Genomic DNA, 20,000 nt, shown 5'->3' on the forward strand with positions numbered 1-20,000 from the left:
CTGAAGACACTGGCTTCATGTGTCCGAAGTGGCTGAAGACACTGGCTTCATGTGTCCGGAGAGGCTGAAGACACTGGCTTCATGTGTCCGGAGAAGCTGAAGACACTGGCTTCATGTGTCCGAAGAGGCTGAAGACACTGGCTTCATGTGTCCGGAGAGGCTGAAGACAATTTTTTTTGTCTGAAAGCCTTGGTTGTGTTGCATTCCCATCAGGTTTGTTTGTTTGCATTTGTTTCACCGTCTGAACAAACTCAATTTGAGCTCCACCAATGGTGTCAACTGTCCAGTCTGTCTGTTCCTAACTGACAGTACTGTCTTCTCTAGTGTTCATTCTGTCCTCTTTATCCGTCTTCAATTATAAAGTATTGAGTTTCACAAATTATTTTCCTCCTAGTCATTTCCACGTCATTTGTTTAATAAGAGCCGGATTGCTCGGATCCACTTTCTTCTCTTATCCGGCTTGACGTTCTCAACCGGCTCTAAGGAGCTTAGCCTCGTTTATCCGGCGTGATGTAGGTCACTGGCAGCATTTACGGATATAAGTTTTTGCGTCAAATTGCATTTATTCAACTTGTATTATTTTCACCGGGTTTTTGGCCTCATGGTTTCATTCGCATGTTATTCATCTGGTGACTTCATTCATGTTTCATGACTTCATCTACGTATTATGATTCACCCACTGGATTCACTCACATTGAATGGCTTTATCTACATGTTATTCATCAACTATTATCTCATATCCCATGAGTCATGTTCATCACATGCCCCATTAGTCCTGATCATCACATATCCCTATGAGATAGCCTGTTCAAATAAACTTGTGTGCATAGGTAATCCCAGGATAGGTTGGGTTAGGCGTTCTAGTGACAAGTTATTTATATTTGCAAATATTTTCGTGAGGGATAGGCTTCTGGATTACTATCCATCCTCAAGGCATGGCTCGTCCAAGCTGGGGCCGACCCCCCTACCCGTCCCGTGATCAGGCTTGTTCAAAGGCAACATCCAACCACTTGGGCTGGACGGTGTAGACCGACGGTCTCGCTTCATGCAGGTCGGCGTTCAATCCCCGACCGTCCACAAGTGGTTGGTCACCATTCCTTCCCTCCGTCCCACCCCTAATCCTTATCCTAACTACTTCCTACTGCTATATAGTCGTAATGGCTTGGTACCGTCCCCTATTAGCTTATTGTGTAACTATAAGTAAGGGGCGTGTGTTCTTCAACATAACCTAACATTGCAGTTCACTCGATAGACCTAGGATAGACCTAGGATAGGTTGAGTAGGTCGTCTCTGTGGGTTCGAAGCCAGCTTGGCTGGTATAGTTCAGCTCAAGAATCGTAAACATTGCAAACTCAATTATTCCATTATGTAACCTGATTGATTACAAGTGATACAGTATTCGTAATTTCTGATATTTCATGGTGAATAGCTAGATGAGTGACTAGTGAGTAATGTTTATCTGCATATAGAAGGAATAGTATATATATATATATATATATATATATATATATATATATATATATATATATATATATATATATATATATATATAAGTGAATAACTGTCGAATTCAAGATTATATAAGTGGATGACTGACCACAGAGGTATGAATGTGAGTATAGTAGCCACTTGAATGGTGAATGAATGGGTGAGTGTACTCACCTAGTTGTGTTTGCGGGGGTTGAGCTCTGGCTCTTTGGTCCAGTGTGTGTATGAATGGGTGAGTGTATGGATGGGGAGAGTGTATGGATGGGTGAGTATGGGTGAGGAATAGGCACAGATCAGTGGGGGGGGGGGTTAATATATCCAAGCTAGGGGTCTCGGTGTACTAGGTGGCTACGTTCCCGACTTCGTTCCTCGGGATGGATCCCGGGTTCCACTCTCGAACGGGACAGAAAGGATTGGACGCGTTTCCTTTAACCTAATGTGTATACACATGTATATATACATACACAGGCATCCTGTCCCCGGCAAAACGAAATATTATACTAGTGAATGAATGAATAAACAACAGCTTGGAGGAATGAAATCGTGAATAACGGAATGAATGGCGTATTTATAAGTGAATAATGGTAATTAACCGGATAAAGGAGGACTCTGCCTTAAGGCAAGACGGCCCTAGGGTAAGGGAAGCCGCCTGGAGTTGGGGAAGGGGTGTTAAGGTGCTCGCTGGAGCGGAACTGGGGGTTTGAAAGGGGGGGGGGGAGGGGGTAGTTTATGGGGTAAGGGATGGGGGGGATGACTGGGGGAGGGGGATTGGGGGGGGGATTTTGGTGGTGAAAGGCGTGTGTGTGTGAGTACTCACCTAGTTGTACTCACCTAGTTGTGTTTGCGGGGGTTGAGCTCTGGCTCTTTGGTCCCGCCTCTCAACCGTCAATCAACAGGTGTACAGATTCCTGAGCCTATTGGGCTCTATCATATCTACACTTGAAACTGTGTATGGAGTCAGCCTCCACCACATCTCTTCCTAATGCATTCCATTTGTCAACCACTCTGACACTAAAAAAGTTCTTTCTAATATCTCTGTGGCTCATTTGGGCACTCAGTTTCCACCTGTGTCCCCTTGTACGTGTTCCCCTTGTGTTAAATAGACTGTCTTTATCTACCCTATCAATTCCCTTCAGAATCTTGAATGTGGTGATCATATCCCCCCTAACTCTTCTGTCTTCCAGCGAAGTGAGGTTTAATTCCCGTAGTCTCTCCTCGTAGCTCATACCTCTCAGCTCGGGTACTAGTCTGGTGGCAAACCTTTGAACCTTTTCCAGTTTAGTCTTATCCTTGACTAGATATGGACTCCATGCTGGGGCTGCATACTCCAGGATTGGCCTGACATATGTGGTATACAAAGTTCTGAATGATTCTTTACACAGGTTTCTGAATGCCGTTCGTATGTTGGCCAGCCTGGCATATGCCGCTGATGTTATCCGCTTGATATGTGCTGCAGGAGACAGGTCTGGCGTGATATCAACCCCCAAGTCTTTTTCCTTCTCTGACTCCTGAAGAATTTCCTCTCCCAGATGATACCTTGTATCTGGCCTCCTGCTCCCTACACCTATCTTCATTACATTACATTTGGTTGGGTTAAACTCTAACAACCATTTGTTCGACCATTCCTTCAGCTTGTCTAGGTCTTCTTGAAGCCTCAAACAGTCCTCTTCTGTTTTAATCCTTCTCATAATTTTAACATCGTCCGCAAACATTGAGAGAAATGAATCGATACCCTCCGGGAGATCATTTACATATATCAGAAACAAGATAGGACCGAGTACAGAGCCCTGTGGGACTCCACTGGTGACTTCACGCCAATCGGAGGTCTCACCCCTCACCGTAACTCTCTGCTTCCTATTACTTAGATACTCCCTTATCCACTGGAGCACCTTACCAGCTACACCTGCCTGTCTCTCCAGCTTATGTACCAGCCTCTTATGCGGTACTGTGTCAAAGGCTTTCCGACAATCCAAGAAAATGCAGTCCGCCCAGCCCTCTCTTTCTTGCTTAATCTGTGTCACCTGATCGTAGAATTCTATCAAGCCTGTAAGGCAAGATTTACCCTCCCTGAATCCATGTTGGCGATTTGTCACGAAGTCCCTTCTCTCCAGATGTGTTACCAGGTTTTTTCTCACGATCTTCTCCATCACCTTGCATGGTATACAAGTCAAGGACACTGACCTGTAGTTCAGTGCCTCTTGTCTGTCGCCCTTTTTGTATATTGGGACCACATTCGCTGTCTTCCATATTTCTGGTAGGTCTCCCGTCTCTAGTGACTTACTATACACTATGGAGAGTGGCAAGCAAAGTGCTTCTGCACACTCTTTCAGTACCCATGGTGAGATCCCATCTGGACCAACAGCCTTTCTAACGTCCAGATCCAGCAGGTGTCTCTTGACCTCCTCTCTCGTAATTTCGAACTCCTCCAAGGCCGCCTGGTTTACCTCCCTTTCTCCTAGCACAGTGACCTCACCCTGTTCTATTGTGAAGACCTCCTGGAACCTCTTGTTGAGTTCCTCACACACCTCTCTGTCATTCTCTGTATACCTGTCCTCGCCTGTTCTAAGTTTCAATACCTGTTCTTTCACTGTTGTTTTCCTTCTGATGTGACTGTGGAGTAGCTTTGGTTCGGTCTTGGCTTTGCTATATCATTTTCAAAATTTTTCTCTGCTTCTCTTCTCACCCTGACGTACTCATTCCTGGTTCTCTGGTATCTCTCTCTGCTTTCTGGTGTTCTGTTATTCCGGAAGTTCCTCCACGCCTTTTTGTTCAGTTTCTTCGCTTCCATACATGCCCTATTATACCATGGATTCTTCTGTTGCTTCTCGGATTTTTCCCTTTGGGCCGGGATGAACCTGTTTACTGCCTCCTGACACTTTTGGGTAACATAGTCCATCATACCCTGTACAGACTTGTCTCTGAGGTCTGTGTCCCGAGGTATTTCACTTAGGAAACTTCTCATCTGTTCATAATTCCTCTTTCGGTATGCCAGCCTTTTGATTCCTAGTTCTTTTTGGGGGGAGATAAGTCCTAGCTCTACCAGGTACTCAAAGTTCAATACACTGTGGTCACTCATTCCCAAGGGCGCTTCCATCTTAACTTCCCTTATATCCCATTCATTTAGGGTAAATATCAAATCAAGCATTGCTGGTTCATCTTCTCCTCTCATTCTTGTTGGTTCTTTGGTGTGCTGGCTTAGAAAGTTTCTTGTTGCCACGTCCAGCAGCTTAGCTCTCCATGTTTCTGGTCCTCCATGCGGGTCTCTGTTCTTCCAATCTATCTTCCCATGGTTGAAGTCTCCCATAATTAGTAGTCCAGTCTCCCATAATTAGTATTGTGAGTGTGTGTGTGTGTGTGTGTGTGTTCTCACCTAGTTGTGCTTGCGGGGGTTGAGCTCTGGCTCTTTGGTCCCGCCTCTCAACCGTCAATCAACTGGTGTACAGATTCCTGAGCCTACTGGGCTCTATCATATCTACACTTGAAACTGTGTATGGAGTCGCACAGTATGAATTTTAAATATAAATCTATTAATATTCATATAAATCTTAAAATACTGACCTAATTGTGGGGCGTTGCCCCCCACTGTATAACCACTTTTGATTATGTTGTTTGTGTGTGAGACATGTAACTAAGCAATTATGTTCCTTCGCAACTACAAATTACTTGGCGGTTATTGTCGTGTACCAGAGAAGCGGTGGTGTGGTCCTGGGTTCGATCCCAGGCGCCGGCGAGAAACAATGGGCAGAGTTTCTTTCACCCTCTGCCCCTGTTTCCTAGGAGTAAATTAGGTACCTGGGTGTTAGTCAGCTGTCACGGGCTGCTTCCTGGGGGTGGAGGCCTGGTCGAGGACCGGGCCACGGGGACACTAAAAGCCCCGAAATTATCTCAAGATAACCTCAAGATAACCTCAAGATAACCTCAAGATAACCTCAAGATAACCTCAAGATAACCTCAAGATAACCTCAAGATAGCCTCAAGATAACCTCAAGATAGGCTCTCAAACACTTGTACCCACTTTTAGTCCAAATTTCACACGACTGTGGTAGGTCATTAACTTTTGAGGGAGTGTTTAAGCATGACACGGGTTTGGGCTTATTGTCTGGCGCACACAAAGGCACTATAGTGGTCTCCTTTGAGATGCACTGTTGTGTATGTTCAACTGCTTCGTGAAACCTGTACATCTTTTCTCAATCTTTGGCGGAATTGTCTACATACATTAAGCAGTTAATGAGCCCCGAACCACCAGGAGGCTGTTTATAACAATAATAACATTAGATTTGGAACTTTCAATGCTGGAAAATTGTTTAAATAGATGTGTAAATGATTTTTTAATACTGGGTGGCCAGCCGCCCCGGTTGTTGTGGTCGCTTACACTGCCATTTACTGTCGAGTCCTCAGCTTGATATTAGAGAAAACGGGGAGAACTCTAGATATACTTTTCTATGTTAATTCTACTTTATTTTAGACCAATGATGAATTTAACTCAACCAAATACACTTCCTGGTGTATCTAATATGTTGGTCTAATAGTCTGATTTAATATATAATATAAAAAATTGTTTATGAACGATATTCTAAAAGAAATCTGGTACCATAATGTTAAACAGATGTGATGAAGTTTATTGCTGACTCTAATTGCTTCTAGATGACTCTGGAAGCTTGGCTGGTGTATTATCCACGTGTGGTTACACCACTGACCACACTGGTGTTACCACAACACCCACAGGGGGGAAGGAAGGGGGGGAATACTATTCCCTACTTTGGAGGGAATAGTAAAAAGAAGTCATTCACATTGGATGACTTCAATATACTGGTTTTAATTATTGTAATATTAATTATTTATTCCACGACACAAAAGAGCCGCCGTGATGTTAGAAAGACATTAATTAGAGCTGTCAATAAGTGGAGCAGATTGGGCATAAAATTTGTTGCAGCTAATTTGATGCATTATTTTTTAGCGTAAATATGTTAAAAGTGTGTGAGCTGACTCGACGTATTAGAGGACCGAGCGGACAGTGCTCGAGGGGTTGCAGTTCAATGGGCTCGGGTTCGATTTCCGGCTGAGGCAGAAATAACTAGGCCGTTTCTTTCACCTGATGCCCCAGTTAGTCTAGCCATAAATAGCTATTTGGGAGATAGTGACAGGGGCTGCATCCGAAAATGTGTACTCGCCTAGTTGTGCTTGCGGGGGTTGAGCTTTGGCTCTTTGGTCCCACCTCTCGAATGTCAATCAACTGGTGTACAGATTCCTGAGCCTACTGGGCTCTATCATATCTACATTTAAAACTGTGTATGGAGTCAGCCTCCACCACATCACTGCCCAATGCATTCCATCCGTTAACTACTCTGACACTGAAAAAGTTCTTTCTAACGTCTCTGTGGCTCATGTGGGTACTCAGTTTCCACCTGTGTCCCCTTGTTCGCGTCCCACCAGTGTTGAAGAGTTTAGTTATTAATAGAATAGGATTATGCGTCGCCAGCCAGGAGTTCATATATACACTTGCTGTACAATGGTAGGTGTGGTGTCACATCTTTCCCAGAACTTCAAGGTATGAGAAACGAGGAAAGGCTACACGAGTTAAGTCTCTCGTCGCTGTAAGGCAGAAGAGTGAAGGAGAGACATAATTACTGCATACAAAATTCTCAGGAGAATTGATAAGATAGATCATGACAGAGTATTGAGCACATGTGGCACTCTCACTAAAGGCTACAGGTGGATAATGAGTGCCTAAATGAGCCAGACACTCAATATTGCCTTGATTCCGGGGATCAAGGTCCCCGCGGCCCGATCTCTGACCAGGAGAAAACAAATTATCAGTGTTAGAGTAGTTGACAAATGGAATGCATTAGGAAGTGATGTGGTGGAGGCTGACTCCATACACAGTTTCAAATGTAGATATGATAGAGCCCAATAGGCTCAGGAACCTGTACACCTGTTGAATGACAGTTGAGAGGCGGGACCAAAGAGCCAGAGCTCAACCTCTAGCAAGCCCAACTAGGTGAACACACACACACACACCACACACCACACCACACACCACACACCACACACCACACACCACACACACACACACACACACACACACACACACACACACACACACACACACACACACAACCAGAGATATTAGAAAGAACTTTTTTAGTGTCAGAGTGGTTGACAAATGGAATGCATTAGGGGGTGATGTGGTGGAGGCTCACTCCATACACAGTTTCAAGTGTAGATATGACAGAGCCCGATAGGCTCAGGAATCTGTACACCTGTTGATTGACGGTTGAGAGGCGGGACCAAAGAGCCAGAGCTCAACCCCCGCAAACACAACTAGGTGAGTACAACTAGGTGAGTACACACACACACACACCACACACACACACATCACACACACATCACACACACACACACACACACATCACACACACACACATCACACACACACACACACACACACACACACACACACACACACACACACACACACACACACACACACCACACACACACCACACACACACCACACACACACCACACACACACACACACACACACACACACACACACACACACACCACACACACCACACACACCACACACATCACACACCACACACATCACACACACACACACACACACACACCAAAGAGCCAAAGCTCAACCCCCGCAAGCACAATTAGGTGAGTACACACACACACACACACACACACACACACACACACACACACACCACACACCACACACACCACACACACACACACACACACATCACACACACACACACACACACCACACACACACACACACACACACACACTGTTCCTCATCTCATGTTACTGAGTTATAACCAAAAAATATTTATTGATTTCTCGTGCGGGAACACCAACTTATTAATTTTTTTTTTTTGCCTCAGAAGTCTTGTGGTGTGTTAATTGAATATAATGACAGGACGACTCTCAACCATGCCACCACCGCACGTGTAGTGAGTTGTTCCAATTACCTTGCAGCCTCCATCTATCTTCCATCCCTCTCTCATGCTCCCCTTTCCATCCTCCTCTCCCTCATCCTTCTTTTCCCTGCCTCATCCGCGACTTCTTATTCAACAGCTACTGTGTTAATTTGCAGATTTTCATCCAAGATGCTTGTAACTATCGTCTTGAGATGCTGCAGGTTTAATTGACCTTCTTAACTACAGGATAAGTACCCAGTTGTTAACGAGGGTAAATGATGAATGGGTTGAGCAATGTGTGTGTGTGGGGGATATTCTTTAATTCCCATCTTCGTTGTTCTTTGTGAGGAAAAACTGCAGTTTCTTGTTCTCTTCCATGGGGGCTATTTTGTTGGGTAGTGAGTTCATCCAGCACTGTTTTGGTACCTTTGGTCTCTGGGTTTGTTTAAGGAACCTGCTACAACAGAATAAAGAGCAGATCTTGCAAAAAAAAACTAAAGCAGCAGCAGCAAGTGGAGTACCCAATAATTCTGCTGAAACGTCTAGTATTTATATATGTATATACCCATCACCTCATCCACCATCCCCAAAAGTCCACAAGCAATCCAGCTGGGATGGCCCCATTGTAGACCAAGTTGCTGCAGGGTGCCTGGGTGCTGCAGCAACATAACACAACATTGCTCGCCTCACAGCAGTAGCAGCCCCACATGCAGGGGATTTCCTGTTAGCAACCCCCAATGTCCCCAACTGGTACACGTCTCTCACCACACGCCCTCCGCCTTGCTGGCCCAATCCACACCAGATACAGGAGTATTTGCGGCGAGGTGTTGGCCGACAGGTACGGCCACTATGGCCTACTCTGCCAAAGCACAGTGGGATGGCACTCGAGGCACAGTGAAGTTAACGACATCATCAAGAGGAGCCTCACCACAGCTGGATGCCCAGCTGAAAGAGAGCCCCGTTACCTAACGCCCCGTAACTCTGATGCTCTTATTGGTCGCCCGGATGGTATCACAGTGAACCCCTGGAAGAATGGCAAGCAGTTGGTATGGAACTACACGTGCGTATCAACCCTGACTAACACCTACATTGACCTCAGTGTTGCACAATCAGGTGGCGCTGCCACTCAAAGGGAATCAGTCAAATCCCCTAAGTACAGAGAACTGGATCACCACTACAGTTTTGTCCCCATTGCTTCTGAGACACTCGGCACCTGGGGTAAAAGTGCTACCAGTTTTCTGAAGGAACTGGGTTCTAGGCTCATTGAATCAACAAGGGACCCTAGAGCTGCCAGCTTCCTTTTCCAGCGCCTCGGCGTGGCGATACAGAGGGGAAATGCACACTGCATTCAGGGTTCCTGCCCGCCATCTGAGGAGCTGGAGGAACTAGACAACTTACGATAATCATCTTTGTACCCTATATGTAACTCCTTTTTTTGTAACAAAGTTTAAATTGAACATTATATATATATATATATATATATATATATATATATATATATATATATATATATATATATATATATATATATATATATATAATTAATAATATGTATCCCGTTTGTGTTTCATTTTACTTGTAAAGGTCGTATTGTGTGTGTGTATGTATGTATGTATGTAATGTATGTATGTATGATCGGATACTGGACACTGTTGAAAAGTGTTGACCTATGCGAGGAGAATCGAACCTTGGGAGATTATGGAAAAGGGTGACAAGAGCAGAAATGCAGGAGACCTTTGACAAGCCGCCGGCGTCCTGTCCTCGTCAAGGCCACTGGAGATATAGTGTCCCCCTCAGGTAAATTCAGGTAAACACTATGTGTCACCGTGTGGTTTAGGCCGCAGGGAACGGCAGATTGGAGTAGATTGGATGACACGATCCTGTATGTTGGCTGCCCCTGTTCTTGCTGCTGCTCCTGTTCTTGCTGCTGCTCCTCTTGTTGCTGCCCCTGTTCTTGCTGCTGCTCCTGTTTTTGCTGCTGCTCCTGTTCTTGCTGCTGCTCCTGTTTTTGCTGCTGCTCCCGTTTTTGCTGCTGCTCCTGTTCTTGCTGCTGCTCCTCTTGCTGCTGCTCCTGTTCTTGCTGCTGCTCCTGTTCTTGTTCTTGGTGCTGTTCTTGCTGCTGCTCCTGTTCTTGTTCTTGCTGCTGCTCCTGTTCATGCTGCTGCTCCTGTTCTTGCTGCTGCTCCTGTTCTTGCTGCTGCTGCTGCTGTTCTTGCTGCTGCTGCTCCTGTTCTTGCTGCTGCTCCTGTTCTTGCTGCTGCTACTCCTGTTCTTGCTGCTGCTGCTCCTGTTCTTGCTGCTGCTGCTCCTGTTCTTGCTGCTGCTGCTGCTGTTCTTGCTGCTGCTCCTGTTCTTGCTGCTGCTGCTCCTGTTCTTGCTGCTGCTGCTGCTGTTCTTGTTGCTGCTCCTGTTCTTGCTGCTGCTCCTGTTCTTGCTGCTGCTGCTGTTCTTGCTGCTGCTCCTGTTCTTGCTGCTGCTGCTCCTGTTCTTGTTGCTGCTCCTGTTCTTGCTGCTGCTCCTGTTCTTGCTGCTGCTCCTGTTCTTGCTGCTGCTGCTGTTCTTGCTGCTGCTGCTGCTGTTCTTGCTGCTGCTGCTGCTGTTCATGCTGCTGCTGCTGTTCTTGCTGCTGCTGCTGCTGCTGTTCTTGCTGCTGCTGCTGCTGCTGTTCTTGTTCCTGCTGCTCCTGTTCTTGCTGCTGCTGCTCCTGTTCTTGCTGCTGCTGCTCCTGTTCTTGTTGCTGCTGCTCCTGTTCTTGCTGCTGCTGCTGTTCTTGTTGCTGCTGCTGTTCTTGCTGCTGCTGCTGTTCTTGCTGCTGCTGCTGTTCTTGCTGCTGCTCCTGTTCTTGCTGCTACTGTTCTTGCTGCTGCTCCTGTTCTTGCTGCTACTGTTCTTGCTGCTGCTGTTCTTGCTGCTGTTCTTGTTGCTGCTGCTGTTCTTGCTGCTGCTCCTGTTCTTGCTGCTGCTGCTGTTCTTGTTGCTGCTCCTGTTCTTGCTGCTGCTGTTCTTGCTGCTGCTGCTCCTGTTCTTGCTGCTGCTCCTGTTCTTGCTGCTACTCCTGTTCTTGCTGCTACTCCTGTTCTTGCTGCTACTCCTTTCTTGCTGCTACTCCTGTTCTTGCTGCTGCTCATGTTCTTGCTGCTGCTGCTGTTCTTGTTGCTGCTCCTGTTCTTGCTGCTGCTGCTGTTCTTGTTGCTGCTCCTGTTCTTGCTGCTGCTGCTGTTCTTGCTGCTGCTGCTGTTCTTGCTGCTGCTCCTGTTCTTGCTGCTGCTGCTGTTCTTGTTGCTGCTCCTGTTCTTGCTGCTGCTGTTCTTGCTGCTGCTCCTGTTCTTGCTGCTGCTCCTGTTCTTGCTGCTGCTCCTGTTCTTGCTGCTGCTGCTGCTGTTCTTGCTGCTGCTGCTCCTGTTCTTGCTGCTGCTGCTCCTGTTCTTGCTGCTGCTGCACCTGTTCTTGCTGCTGCTGCTGTTCTTGCTGCTGCTGCTCCTGTTCTTGCTGCTGCTCCTGTTCTTGCTGCTGCTGTTGCTGCTGCTGTTCTTGCTGCTGCTGCTGTTCTTGCTGCTGCTGCTGTTCTTGCTGCTGCTGCTGTTCTTGCTGCTGTTCTTGCTGCTGCTGTTCTTGTTGCTGCTGCTGTTCTTGCTGCTGTTGCTGCTGCTGTTCTTGCTGCTGCTGCTGTTCTTGTTGCTGCTGCTGTTCTTGCTGCTGCTGCTGTTCTTGCTGCTGTTCTTGTTGCTGCTGCTGTTCTTGCTGCTGCTGCTGTTGCTGCTGCTGTTCTTGCTGATGTTGCTGTTGCTGCTGTTCTTGCTGCTGCTGCTGTTCTTGTTGCTGCTGCTCCTGTTCTGGTTGCTGCTGCTGCTGTTCTTGTTGCTGCTGCTGCTGTTCTTGTTGCTGCTGCTGCTGTTCTTGTTGCTGCTGCTGCTGTTCTTGTTGCTGCTGCTCCTGTTCTTGTTGCTGCTGCTGCTGTTCTTGTTGCTACTGCTGTTCTTGCTGCTGCTGTTCTTGCTGATGTTGCTGTTCTTGTTGCTGCTGCTGTTCTTGTTGCTGCTGCTGCTGTTCTTGTTGCTGCTGCTCCTGTTCTTGTTGCTGCTCCTCCTGTTCTTGTTGCTGCTGCTCCTGTTCTTGTTGCTGCTGCTCCTGTTCTTGTTGCTGTTGCTGCTGTTCTTGCTGCTGCTGCTGCTGTTCTTGCTGCTGCTGCTGCTGTTCTTGTTGCTGCTGCTGTTGTTGTTGCTACTGCTGCTGCTGTTCTTGTTGCTGCTGCTCCTGTTCTTGTTGCTGCTGCTGCTGTTCTTGCTGCTGCTGCTGTTCTTGTTGCTGCTGCTGTTCTTGTTGCTGCTGCTGCTGTTGTTGCTGCTGCTGTTCTTGTTGCTGCTGCTGCTGCTGTTGTTGCTGCTGCTGTTCTTGTTGCTGCTGCTGTTCTTGTTGCTGCTGCTGTTCTTGCTGCTGCTCCTGTTCTTGTTGCTGCTGCTGCTGCTGCTGCTCCTGTTCTTGCTGCTGCTGCTGTTCTTGCTGTTGCAATAGTTGCAGTAATAGATGAATTAGTGGCAGTAGTAGATAGCATTATTAATTACAATAATTGGCACAATTATATATATATATATATATATATATATATATATATATATAAATATATATATATATATATATATATAATATATATATATATATACATATACATATACACAAATAATGCAAAATAATAATAATATACATGAATATGCAATAAATTTTGACTAGTCACATAAGGGCGAGGTTCTTCAGGCTTCACCCGACACTAACGACCTTATTTACACACTCTTAAATAAAGAGCCTCGTTCAGCTTAAATTGCTCAGCGGGTCGGGCTGAACGAGAGCAGTTTCTCAAGGCTGGTTGACGGCTGGTATTGAGGGTAATTGATAGCAAATGTCTCCCTGAGTGCGGGCTCCTCTCGTAAAGCTCTTACGAAACATCTACATCTTTTCCTGAAATCATATATAGCGCGGGTGTGTTCATTCTTAAGATGTCTCGAGGGTTTGATGTTTCTGTTTGAAATGCTTTGAAATGTATATTTCGGTTTGAAATGCTTTCGGTTTGAAATGCTTTGAATGAAATGTTTTGAGATGTTTCGGGGGGGGGGGATTTAAGATGTCTCGTATGTTTAAGGTGTCTCGTATTTGTAAGATGACTGATAATAATATCTTAAGATATCAATTGACTCTGTTTAACTAGGACTAGGGATAACTAGGATTGAAACCAATATTCCTAACTCCAAGCCAAGAGTTCATCTGAAGCCTGTCCTTTGATATCTTGAGGTTATCATGAGATGATTTCGGGGCTTTAGTGTCTTCGCGGCCCGGTCCTCGACCAGGCCTCCACCCCCAGGAAGCAGCCCGTGACAGCTGGCTAACACCCAGGTACCTATTTTACTGCTAGGTAACAGGGGTCATAGGGTGAAAGAAACTCTGCCCATTGTTTCTCGCCGGCGCCCGGGATCGAATCCGGGACCACAGGCTCACAAGTCCAGTGTGCTGTCCGCTCGGCTACGGTTGATACTGACTTATTTGATGAGCTTCTGGTATTCATCATGAATAAAGTAAATTTAATGTTATGTGAGGAAGAGGATGAGACAGGAGCCAGCTGTGTGGCAGAGCCTTCACGTGGTCTGTGGGTCGTAACAGTCCACATCACGACGTTCGGAATTCGAACGTTCGAATCCGTTCTCGTGCCTTTGTGGTTAGGGCGGAGCTGTTAGCGTGGTGCGATGTGTGTGCTTGTACCTCACCTTGCGGTTATTGTGTGGTGATTTCGAGGATCAATGTCCCCGTGGCTCGGTCTCCGACCAGGCCTCCTGGTTGCTGGACTGATCAACCAGGCTGTTGGATGCGGTTGCTGGACTGATCAACCAGGCTGTTGGATGCGGTTGCTGGACTGATCAACCAGGCTGTTGGATGCGGTTGCTGGACTGATCAACCAGGCTGTTGGATGCGGTTGCTGGACTGATCAACCAGGCTGTTGGATGCGGTTGCTAGCAGCCTGATGTATGAGTCACAGCCTGGTTGATCAGGTATCCTTTGGAGGTGTTTGTCAAGTTCTCTCTTGAACACTGTAAGGGGTCGGCCAGTTATGCCCCTTATGTGTAGTGGAAGCGTATTGAACAGTCTCCGGCCTCTGATGTTGATAGTTCTCTCTTGAACACTGTGAGGGGTCGGCCAGTTATGCCCCTTATGTGTAGTGGAAGCGTGTTGAACAGTCTCGGGCCTCTGATGTTGATAGTTCTCTCTTGAACACTGTGAGGGGTCGGCCAGTTATGTCCCGTATGTGTAGTGGAAGCGTGTTGAACAGTCTCGGGCCTCTGATGTTGATAGTTCTCTCTTGAACACTGTGAGGGGTCGGCCAGTTATGACCCTTATGTGTAGTGGAAGCGTGTTGAACAGTCTCGGACCTCTGATGTTGATAGTTCTCTCTTGAACACTGTGAGGGGTCGGCCAGTTATGTCCCTTATGTGTAGTGGAAGCGTGTTGAACAGTCTCGGGCCTCTGATGTTGATAGTTCTCTCTTGAACACTGTGAGGGGTCGGCCAGTTATGTCCCTTATGTGTAGTGGAAGCGTGTTGAACAGTCTCGGGCCTCTGATGTTGATAGTTCTCTCTTGAACACTGTGAGGGGTCGGCCAGTTATGTCCCTTATGTGTAGTGGAAGCGTGTTGAACAGTCTCGGGCCTCTGATGTTGATAGTTCTCTCTCAGAGTACCTGTTGCACCTCTGCTCTTCAACGGGGGTATTCTACACATCCTGCCATGCCTCCTGGTCTCATGTGATGTTATTTCTGTGTGCAGGTTTGGGACCAGCCTCTCTACCATTTTCCACGTGTAAATTATTATGTATCTCTCCCGCCTGCGCTCAAGGGAGTACAGATTTAGGCTCTTTAGTCGGTCCCAATAATTTAGATGTTTTACTGAGTGGATTCTAGCAGTAAAGGATCTCTGCACGCTCTCCAGGTCAGCAATTTCTCCAGCTTTGAATAGTGCTGTTTGTGAGCAAGAGTAATCCACTCAAGAGAGCACGTGTCTTAAACAGGATCGTAATTGCCATGGCTTCCATTGTTTGAAATGGATGAACCTGGTTTCATCCGTGTCTATTGCTTGTGAGAGACGAGTGTGTGTATTCACCTAGTTGTGTTTGCGGGGGTTAAGCTTTGCTCTTTCGGCCCGCCTCTCAACTGTCAATCAACTATTTACTAACTATTTTTTACCCCACACACACACACACACACACCCCAGGAAGCAGCCCGTGATAGCTGACTAACTCCCAGATACCTAATTACTGCTAGGTAACAGGGGCATTCAGGGTGAAAGAAACTTTACCCATTTGTTTCTGCCTGGTGCGGGAATCGAACCCGCGCCACAGAATTACGAGTCCTGCGCCCTATCCACCAGGCTACCAGGCCCCTGTGTGTGGGTATGTGGGTGTGTACTCACCTAATTGTGCTTGCGGGGGTTGGGCTCTGGCTCTTTGTTCCCACCTCTCAACCGTCAATCAACAGGTGTACTGTGTGTGTGTGTGTGTGTGTGTGTGTGTGTACTCACCTAGTTGTGTTTGCGGGGGTTGAGCTCTGGCTCTTTGGTCCCGCCTCTCAACCATGTGTGTGTGTGTGTGTGTGTGTACTCACCTATATGTACTCACCTATATGTGCTTGCAGGATCGAGCATTGACTCTTGGATCCCGCCTTTCTAGCTATCGGTTGTTTACAGCAATGACTCCTGTCCCATTTCCCTATCATACCTAGTTTTAAAAGTATGAATAGTATTTGCTTCCACAACCTGTTCCCCAAGTGCATTCCATTTTTCTACTACTCTCACGCTAAAAGAAAACTTCCTAACATCTCTGTGACTCATCTGAGTTTCCAGTTTCCACCCATGTCCCCTCGTTCTGTTATTATTACGTGTGAACATTTGATCTATTTCCACTTTGTCAATTCCCCTGAGTATTTTATATGTCCCTATCATATCTCCTCTCTCCCTTCTTTTCTCTAGTGTCGTAAGGTTCAGTTCCTTCAGCCGCTCTTCATATCCCATCCCTCGTAGCTCTGGGACAAGCCTCGTCGCAAACCTCTGAACCTTCTCCAGTTTCTTTATGTGTTTCTTCAGGTGGGGGCTCCATGATGGCGCGGCATACTCTAAGACGGGTCTCACGTAGGCAGTGTAAAGCGCCCTAAAAGCTTCCTCATTTAGGTTTCTGAATGAAGTTCTAATTTTCGCCAGTGTAGAGTACGCTGCTGTCGTTATCCTATTTATATGTGCCTCAGGAGTTAGATTGGGTGTCACATCCACTCCCAGGTCTCTTTCTCGAATCGTTACAGGTAGGCTGTTCCCCTTCATTGTGTACTGTCCCTTTGGTCTCCTGTCACCTGATCCCATTTCCATAACTTTACATTTACTGGTGTTAAACTCCAGTAGCCATTTCTCTGACCATCTCTGCAGCCTGTGTAAGTCCTCTTGGAGGATCCTACAATCCTCGTCTGTCACAACTCTTCTCATTAATTTTGCGTCATCTGCAAACATTGACATGTATGATTCCACTCCTGTAAACATATCATTTACGTAAATTAGAAAGAGGATTGGTCCCAGCACCGATCCTTGAGGTACTCCACTTGTTACTGTTCGCCAGTCCGACTTTTCGCCCCTTACCATTACCCTCTGGCTCCTTCCTGTTAGGTAGTTCTTCACCCATACTAGGGCCTTTCCGCTTACTCCTGCCTGCCTCTCAAGTTTGTATAGCAGTCTCATGTGCGGTACCGTATCAAAGGCCTTTTGGCAGTCAAGAAATATGCAGTCTGCCCAGCCTTCTCTGTCCTGCCTTATCCTTGTTACTTTATCATAGAATTCTAAAAGGTTTGTTAGGCATGATTTCCCTGTCCAGAACCCATGTTGGTGCTTGTTTACAAACCCAATGCTCTCCAGGTGCTCAACAAGTCTTAGCCTAATTATTCTTTCAAGTATTTTGCAGGGGATGCTTGTCAGTGATACGGGTCTGTAGTTAAGTGCCTCCTCCCTATCCCCCTTTTTGAAAATCGGTACGACATTTGCCTCCTTCCAGCAACTGGGCAATTCTCCCGACATAAGTGACTCATTGAAGATCATTGCCAGAGGCACGCTGAGAGCCTGCGCTGCCTCTTTAAGTATCCACGGTGATACTTTGTCTGGTCCAACAGCTTTATTTGCATCCAGTGTTGTCAACTGTTTCATTACATCCTCTGCTGTCACCTCTATATCTGATAGTCTTTCATCTTGGGTAATCTCTTCTAACAATGGGAGCTGCTCAGGCTCGGTAGTGAACACTCCATGGAATTTTGCATTCAGTACCTCGCAGATTTCCTTGTCGCTTTCTGTATATGCCCCTTCTGTTTTCCTCAGTCTTGTCACTTGGTCATTTACCGACATCTTCCTTCTTATATGGCTATGTAGTAATTTTGGTTGCTTTTTCGCTTTGACTGCAATATCGTTCTCATAATTTCTTTCCGACACTCGTCTTATGTTAATGTAATCATTCCTAGCTCTGTTACATCTAATCCTGTTGTCCTCTGTCCTTTGTCTTCTGTACTTCCGTACTACTTCTGTACTTGTCTTCTGTGTGTGTGTGTGTGTGTGTGTGTGTGTGTGTGTGTGTAGGACCAGACGCATGGTTGGGCGTGCGGTTGGCGCTCAATTGACCCGCGTGCGCTGGTTCAAGGTCAGAGGTTGAGGGCGGTACCCTCAGAAGTGACCTTTGACCTCCGCCTCCTGCCACACTACCCTGTCCTAGTGGTTCCCGGCCCGCTGGTTTGCCTGTCCAACAGCTCGCCTCCCTTCACCTCCCTTGGTACCTGGTACCCTGTCTTAAACTCCCTGTCTATAGGCAGTTATCCCTGCGTTGTTACACTGTCTACACTGTCACTGTTACACTGTCACACTGTCAAACACTGTCCACAGTCACACTGTCAAACACTGTCTACACTGTCTACAGTCACACTGTCAAACACTGTCTATACTGTCACACTGTCACTGTTAATTGTCGCTGGTATCGTTACTAAATATAATTGACATCGTTACAAATCATTATCGTTAGTTTTTGAACATATTACCGTTACTGTTAAACATTACCGTTACTTTTTGAACATTACTGTTACTTATGAACGTTCCCGTTACTTTTTGAACATTCCCGTTACTTCTGAACATTCCCGTTACTTTTGAATTTTGACGTTATTAGGGAGCCTTATACCGTTACTTTTGTTAACGGTATGAGGTATATTCCGTAACGGTATAACGGTAACGGAATGATGTCCTTAATGTTTACGGTAGGAACGCAGATGACACTACAAAAGACAAAATAACGGAAATGCTGAAGCAGACGCGACTTTCCATACAAAGAAGGAATAATTTAAACAGGGAAATTGAAGAAATCGAACAGAGACTGAAGCATTCGTATCAGATTGTAGAAAGGCAACTAGAACAGAAAGCAATTCAAGAAATAAAGAAAACCCCAAAGTATTTCTTCACATATGCGATATCAAAAGCAAAAACCACTGCCAGTATTGGACCTATTCGTATTAGTGAAGGTTCATACACTGAGGATGACAAAGAAATTAGCGAAATCGTAAAAAAGCAGTATGAGGACATGTTTAGTTAGCACTCCGATACACAGTATGAAAGTGGAAGATCCAGACAACTTCTTTATGCGGGATATCCAAACCTCTGTAAATATAACTGATATCAACACGAGCGTGGCAGATTTTGAAAGGGAAATTGACAACATGCCAAATGCACTCAGCCCCGGGACCAGACTCATGGAATTAAATTTTTATAAAGAAATGCAAAGTGCCGGTAGCACAGGCACTCAGTATAGTGTGGAGGAAGAGCTTGACACGGGGGAGATACCAGATGCGCTTAAAGCAGCAGACTTTGCCCCTCTACACAAGGGAGGGAGCAAAGCATTGGCAAAGAATTATAGACCAGTTGCACTAACGTCCCACATAATAAAAGTATTTGAGAGAGTGATCAGGAGTCAGGTCACTAGTTTCATGGAGACCAATGACTTTCACAACCCAGGCCAACATGGATTTAGAGCAGGAAGATCGTGCCTCTCACAGCTACTTGACCACTACGACAAAATCAGTGAGGCATTAGAAAAAAAACAGAATGCAGATGTCGTATTCACGGACTTTGCAAAGGATTCAATAAATGTGACCATGGAGTGATAGCACACAAAATAGCGTCAATGTGAATAACTGGTAAAGTAGGACGCTGGATACTCAGTTTCCTGTCGAACAGAACACAGAGTAGCAGTCAACCATATAAAATAGAGTCCAAGTGTAGTTAAAAGCTCTGTAGCTCAAGGTACAGTCCTTGCACCACTGTTTTTCCTTATTCTCATATCAGATATAGACTCAAATACAAGTCACAGCTTCGTGTCATCCTTTGCAGATGACACAAAAATCAGGACGAAAATTACCTCTGCTGAATATATTGAAAAACTACAAGCAGATATTAATAAAGTTTTCGACTGGGCAGCAGAAAATAACATGATGTTTAACAGTGATAAATTCCAGGTACTCAGATACGGTAAAA

At 46.0% G+C, this 20,000-nt stretch overlaps 1 protein-coding gene and 1 non-coding gene across 2 annotated transcripts in view; both read right to left on the reverse strand.

The window, feature by feature from the left end:
• Positions 1 to 20,000, reverse strand: part of LOC138357243 (trichohyalin-like) — a 37,491-nt gene that overhangs the window by 9,451 nt on the left and 8,040 nt on the right. Inside the window, exon 2 of the mRNA XM_069313905.1 lies at positions 10,254 to 10,577. Within this exon, the coding sequence (XP_069170006.1) occupies positions 10,254 to 10,577 (324 nt within the window). The remainder of the gene's footprint in view (positions 1 to 10,253; positions 10,578 to 20,000) is intronic.
• On the reverse strand, positions 15,773 to 15,843 carry TRNAT-CGU (transfer RNA threonine (anticodon CGU)). The gene has a single exon. It is a non-coding gene; the product is annotated as a tRNA-Thr (tRNA).

This window comes from Procambarus clarkii, chromosome 76 (assembly GCF_040958095.1).
Source record: "Procambarus clarkii isolate CNS0578487 chromosome 76, FALCON_Pclarkii_2.0, whole genome shotgun sequence".
Taxonomy (NCBI): Eukaryota; Metazoa; Arthropoda; class Malacostraca; order Decapoda; family Cambaridae; genus Procambarus; species Procambarus clarkii.